At 43.6% G+C, this 7,012-nt stretch overlaps 1 protein-coding gene across 2 annotated transcripts in view; it reads right to left on the bottom strand.

Annotated features, from left to right (window-relative positions):
* Positions 1-2,226: 2,226 nt before the first annotated feature.
* The window catches only part of LOC137524477 (histone lysine acetyltransferase CREBBP-like), a 28,149-nt gene continuing 23,363 nt past the window's right edge, over positions 2,227-7,012 (bottom strand). The window contains exons 5-6 of one of the 2 annotated variants that reach the window (XM_068244388.1): positions 5,691-5,808; positions 2,227-3,104 (exon numbers count right to left, since the gene is read on the bottom strand). In XM_068244388.1, the coding sequence (XP_068100489.1) occupies positions 2,961-3,104; positions 5,691-5,808 (262 nt within the window). In that variant the 3' untranslated portion in view covers positions 2,227-2,960. The remainder of the gene's footprint in view (positions 3,105-5,690; positions 5,809-7,012) is intronic. The other variant, XM_068244387.1, reaches the window with a different exon arrangement.

Below are 7,012 nucleotides of genomic sequence, written 5' to 3'. Positions count from 1 at the left end.
GCAGACCCCACAAATGCAGTCTTATTGGCAGCAGACCCCACAAATGCCATGAGATTGACAGCAGACCCCACAAATGCTATGAAATTTGCAGCAGACCCCACAAATGCTAGGAGATTGGCAGCAGACCCCACAAATGCTATGAAATTGGCAGCACATTTTCCCACAAATGCAATCTTATTGGCAGCAGACCCCGCACATACAATGAGATTGACAGCAGCCCCCACAAATGCTATGAGATTGGCAGCAGACCCCACAAATGCCATGAAATTGGCAGCAGACCCCACAAATGCAATCTTATTGCCAGCAGACCCCACAAATGCTATGAGATTGGCAGCACATTTCCCCACAAATGCAATCTTATTGGCAGCAGACCCCACAAATGCTATGAGATTGGTAGCAGACCCCACAAATGCAATCTTATTGCCAGCAGACCGCACAAATGCTATGAGATTGGCAGCAGACCCCACAAATGCAGTCTTATTGGCAGCAGACCACACAAATGCTATGAGATTGGCAGCAGACCCCACAAATGCAGTCTTATTAGCAGCAGACCCCACAAATGCCATGAGATTGACAGCAGACCCCACAAATGCTATGAAATTGGCAGCAGACCCCTCAAATGCAATCTTATTGCCAGCAGACCCCACAAATGCTATGAGATTGACAGCAGACCCCACAAATGCTGAGATTGGCAGCACATTTACCTACAAATGCAATCTTATTGGCAGCTGACCCCGCACATACAATGAGATTGACAGCAGACCCCACAAATGCTACGAGATTGGTAGCAGACCCCACAAATGCTATGAGATTGGCAGCACATTTCCCCACAAATGCAATCTTATTGGCAGCTGACCCCGCACATACAATGAGATTGACAGCAGACCCCACAAATGCTATGCTCACTCACCAGGCTAGGCAGCTTCCAGTCAGCTCTTCAAACACCGCGGAGTTCCACAGCGCGGGCTTGGCTGACGTCATCACTGGCCGCAGCCACCAGTCCCTGCACTGCAATGGGGGTGGAGCTACAATACGCTGGCCGCGACGGCTGGATGCCCAATGAGTCTGCAAGGCTAGTAGGGGAGTCGGTTCCGTCGCAGGGGGAGGCGGAGATGTAAAGCTAGAGGCAGGCAAGGAGGCGGCGGCAGATTGATTTAAAATTTTAAAATTAACACGATCTCCATACCCGCTCCGTCGCACGTGTTTTAGGGAGCCAGAGAGCCATATGCAGGGGTCAAAAGAGCCATATGTGGCTCGCGAGCCATAGGTTCCCGACCCCTGGTTTAGGGTATCATGCCCTCAAGGAACTGATTTCCGCCCTATCTGCCCTGACAGACCATCGTTGGGCTTATATTCTACTGGTGAAACAATTTCTCCAAGCAATCTTGAAGTTGAGACCACCAAGGAAGTCAACCTTTCCCAAATGGGATCTTTCCTTGGTCTATCTGATGAACATGCCGTTTGAGCCCCTTGAGGACTGTACACTATGGAACCTTACTCTAAAGACTATATTTCTTGTTGCAATAACCCCTGCTCGCAGGATTTCTGAATTGCAAGCTCTTAGCTGCAAAGAGCCTTACACGGTGTTTGCATACACTGGATGTAGCTCAAAGCTTACCTATCTGCTACTGAAAATTTCAGGAAATCTGATCATCTATTTGTAATACCGACAGGATACAGGAGGGGTCAATGTGCCTCCACTCGTACCATAGCTTCTTGGCTTGTAAAAACAATGCCAAGTGCTTATTGGGCTGTCAGTTTGCCACCTCCAGATGAAATAAGGGCGCACCCAACACGTGATGTCTCAACGTCTTGGGCAGCGTTCGCTAAAGTTTCCCCTCTCAAAATTTGTCAAGCAGCAAATTGGAGTTCCTTAAAGAGACACTGAAGCGAAAAAAAAATTATGATATTTTGATTTGTATGCATAGTACAGCTAAGAAATAGAACATTAAGATCAGATACATCAGTCTAATCTCTATGCAAAAAAGCCATTAAGCTCTACCACTTTTAAAGTCGTGGAGAGGGCTGTTATCTGACTTTTATTATCTCAACTGTTCCTGGACTATTTACTTTTCCTCTGCTAGAGGAGAGGTCATTACTTCACAGACTGCTCTGAAAGAATCATTTTGAATGCTGAGTGTTGTGTAATCTGCACATATTATAGAATGATGCAATGTTAGAAAAAACACTATATACCTGAAAATAAAAGTATGAGAATATTTTCTTTGCTGCTAATCTTCTAGTAATTATTCATAGTACACAACCAATTCATTATATCATATATTTTTTTTCGCTTCAGTCTCTCTTTAAATACATTTATATCACATTACAAAGTTGATGTTTCTTCGTCCACATCTGTGGAATTTGGGAGAGCTGTTATCTCCTCTTTAGCTTCTGTGGAATAAAATTCTTCTGTTCATCATGCAATCAGATGTCTCCCTCCCTTATTTACTTTCTAGTTAGGTCCCAATGTGCTGCCATGGGAGCATAAGGAAAGTGGAAAATTGTATACTTAGCTGACGGTAATTTTCCTTTCCTGATGCGTCCATGGCAGCACATGGGATCCCACCTACCTATTCGGTGATTATTATAGTTACAAAGACAGCGAGCCTTGCCTGGCCACAAATATTTACTTGTCCTATGGGGTAGTAGGGGTGGGGCCACTACCCAGTGTGCTGCCATAGACACATCAGGAAAGGAAATTTACCGTCAGGTAAGTATACAATTTTCCACTATTTTTGCCATGCCTGGCTGGGTCCTGCCAGAATTGGGTTAGATACTGTACATAGCTCAAGTAGGAAATAGAGATAGTTGCACAAGCATGCAGTTTACAAAAGCAAAGAACAAGAGCAACAATATACATACATGAACAGTTCCAAATTGGAACGTGAAAAAGTCAGATCGATTAGACTCTTGTAGGCAGGTTGACTGGATGGCAGAGACACAGCCCAGGCCGCAGCTTATTGTGGCGGGAAAGGGGGTGGAAGGACTGATGGAAGTATGTGAAAGGAGTTCACTTGTTTCTGCATCCGTATTATTCTCTTCTCCGCCAATTCTTTATGAATCTGATAGATTTTTTCCGCTAGTAAATGGTAGTACTCATCCTGGAAGATACATGAAAATAGGTAGATTGAAAATGTGCCGTGTGGTACCTGCCACTTCTCGGGATAGAGCAGAGCAGATCTTTGTTGCACGTTCCCCGCCTGAAAGCACCCACAGGAATACAACCATTGTTCTGATACTAATGCAAACTGACGAGTTGGACACTATATTTCTGTTTGTTTTTCTTATTTATTTTTTTCTTCTCTTTTATTTTATGTTGGGTCTATGCTTTTGTTATTGCAGCTCATTAGACTTTATTTGTATCATGATGCCACACTGAACCATCTATTGCTCATTTCTCCATATGCAAATAAGTATAATAGGACGATGACTCTTATCCTTGTTCATCTACTTGCGTCCACCTCAGAGAGAACTGTGTATGGCTTCTAGTTATTGTATAAAAATTTAAAGTTGAAAATAGGTGGATCAATCAGCTATAACCAGATTAAAACTGTTGCATCATGATTCAGCTGGACGTCACACTGGGGACACAACTACACACTGGGCTTTATTTTTATGGCAGTGAAGTGCTTAATTATGGCTATTATCTGTGAAATAGGACATTTTATTCCTATATAGATATGTTTTGAATTTTTTTTTATTGCAATTTAGAATCAGTTCACTTTTGATGAGGCCAACATCAGGTACCCAAAAATGCATAAAATGTAATAAAAGGAAAAGGGGAGGTGACTTACCTCAGGGATAACATGGAATTAATTAAACAAAATTAACAAATGTTATTTGCACTCCGGCAACGCGTTTCAGTTTTGTGGGGATATAAAACCAACTTATTCAGGCTGATGTCCAGTGCCTGATGCGTGAACAGCCAAGCATTAAAGGGGTTCTGTGGCCTTTAAAAAAACAACCCAAAAAGTGTCACTTACCTGGGGCTTCTACCGGCCTCCTCCAGCTATTAAGTCCCACACCGTCACTGAAGCTCCCTCCGTTCCTCGCCACGGGTCACCTGGCAATTATTCATCTAACTAGACAAATAGCACTGCAGCTGTGCGGCCATGGCTACCAGCGTCCTTGCTCCCATGCACGTCATCGGGAGCTTACTGCGCAGGTTAGTTAGTTGATGAATAGATGAATAGTAGATGAATAATTGCTGGCTGAAACGCGGTGAGGAACGGAGGGGGCTTCAGTGACAATGTGGGACTTGATAGCTGTAGGGGCGGGTAGAAGCCCCAGGTAAGTGACACTTTTTGGGGTTTTTTTTAAGGCCACAGAACCCTTTTAAGGTGCTATACAAAACTGGTGCTGTTCTGACATAGAAAGGATTCTATTTTTCTCCAAAAGACAATTTGGTTGGAGCAAGTCTGCCTAAATTAACCGATTTGCCTCTATAGTGCATGTCAACTGAGAGGTACAAGACTCCCAGACAGCTAAAGAAGTAAAATAATTAATTGGGTAAAGCCTTTGTACACACACTCAATGGTTCGCAGCTGAAGAGGCTGGTTGGGGCCACCTCTGCTGAGAATCTGGCATATGTATGGCAGCCTAGATCTTCCCTCATCTGTTCCTAAAAGTTCCGGAGTGTCAGATCATCTTGGCCAAGCACTGGCCAAGACCATTGTTTTCTTCCTTACCCCTACCATTCTGAGGTGCATCCAGCATTGTCCCTCATCCCAACTCCTAAGCAACAGGATGCATCACTAGTCTGTAGGCTAGCAACACCTCTGTACAGCACTTGTCAGCAAACTATCACCTGAGGGATTGAGTCCCAATCCATGCGGCCACAGTAAAGGTGGCCATACACTATTAGATGGCCACCAGATCGACCAACAGATAGATCCCTCTCTGATCTAATCTTATCAAAGAGGGATGCAATTTTGTCCATACACTGCACACAGGTTTGAATCGATTTCAGAATGAAATAGATTCAAAACTTGTGGAGCCGCCGCTTGCCTCGCCATCCCCTGGCCTTCCCTCATTCAGGCTCCTTCGGCCAGCCGCAATACATCACCTGTCCGGGCAGCGTGAGTCCCCGGGATTCGTGCTGTCTTACTTCTTCCCCTCTTCTCTTCCTGTCTTGTCCTGTGACTAGCGGAAATTCTAACAGTAGAGGGTGCTCTACTGTTTGAACTTTGGCTTGTCACAGGACATGTCAGGAAGTTAAGAAGAGACGAGCCGGAAGAAGTGAGAGACAGCATGGATCCTGGGGATTCGCGCCGGTCGGACAGGTGATGTTTTGCTGCCGCTATGCGTCAGACATCACCAAATAATCGAACGCTGCTAGCAATGCTCTCCTGACCAGCGGGAGATTGAGCAAAATTTTCCATCAGGATCGATCGACTGAATCAATTGATGTCAGATGGCAATCGGTCGATCGGTTAGCGTTTGTGGTATTGATTTCACAGCAGATTCAATCAGCGTGAGTATACCAGGGGAGTGGAGTTTCAGCTGGGATTTGGGAGGAGCTAGGATCATTACCAGTCATGTGGTTGCACAGGTAGGCAGGATCTCAGATCTGTGCTGATTAACCTGATATTCTGCATCAAGATAAAATATGAAACAATGACAGTGCTAGTACAATGTGTTTACATGATTCAGTTGTATATTACCTGCTTGAGTGTAAAGATACATACCCGGCTGTTGGCAGACTCATAATATTCACCCTCAACTTTCTGAGCATAAGCCTCAATATTGTGCATACGTTGATCCTTCAGGACAGCTGGGTTACAAGTGGGGATGATTGCTTGAACACTGCAATTACAGACACAAGTTGGAGAACATTAGGTGGACTGGAAATTTCTTAAAGTGGTCTGAAACTCTGACATAACATTGAATAAAAATGTGTTTTCCTACTTTTTATTATTCATACAGTTATATTTGCTTATGTGCATACGTAATATTGTCTGTTTACAAATTACGAGTTTCCAAAGTGTAGTTTTTCTTGCCCTGAAAGCTGGCATTGCATTTTATTATTTTTCTATTCTAACTGCTTTTTATTATATATTAAAATCTTCTAATGAGCTGTTCTGAACACTGTGTGTGCCTGAAGCAGAGACAGTTTCTCAGAGAGTGTTTGTTTACATTCCAGTGTTGATACATTTGTGTTTAACAAGTAAATAAGATACTGTTATCTCCAGTTTGGATGCGGATTTGAAGCTGAATAGCAGGAGAAAGTACTTTGTTTAACCATTTCAGTGATGTTCTGCTAGAATTTTTTCTGGGATAGTAGCTTTCAAGCTGTGAGGTATCTTTTGGAACAAAGTAGAAATGCTGGCTTTCAGACTACTTTAAGGGCTCGTTTCTACTAGTGCGGTGCGAATCGCCGGGATTCCACCGCTGACAAAATCGCATGCGGATGCGATTCCAGGTGCGTCTTTTGCCGCGATTTCGCATAGGCAGGCTATCAGCGATTTTAACCATGTCACTGCCTGGTTCAATTTACATTAGTTTTCGTGTGAATTCGCAAAAAACGCATGTGCGATTTCCCTATCAAATACATTGCCTGTGAATCGCCTGCATTCCACACGCAGGCGAATTCTGCAGGCTCTACCGTGCAGAAAAATCCTGCACAGAAAAACGTAGGAAAAAACTGACAAGTGGAAACAGGGCCATCCACTTGTATTGGTTATGCGAATCCGCATGCAGACAACGCTTGCGGATTCGCTCTAGTGGAAACGGGCCCTTAGTGTCTTATTACAGTAGTTGGAAAAAGGTTGCCTCTCTGACCTGGATTATATCAAAATATAGTAAGAAATGTTTGGTTCCATATTTTAATCTTTTAGAACAGGTAGTTTAGAAAAGGGAATCATGCTTGCACACATGTAGCATAATGCACCCTTTACTTGGGTCATTATTGATCCAGTGGTGTCTGTTCAAAGGTTTGTAAATTAATAAGAACATTCATATTTGCATAGTGCTTTTCTCTTGTCCTACTCAAAGAGCTTGAGAGCTACTG

Source organism: Hyperolius riggenbachi, chromosome 7 (genome assembly GCF_040937935.1).
Source record: "Hyperolius riggenbachi isolate aHypRig1 chromosome 7, aHypRig1.pri, whole genome shotgun sequence".
Lineage (NCBI taxonomy): Eukaryota > Metazoa > Chordata > Amphibia > Anura > Hyperoliidae > Hyperolius > Hyperolius riggenbachi.
Note: the sequence above shows the minus strand (reverse complement) of the source record. Positions and strands in the feature narration are given on the sequence as shown.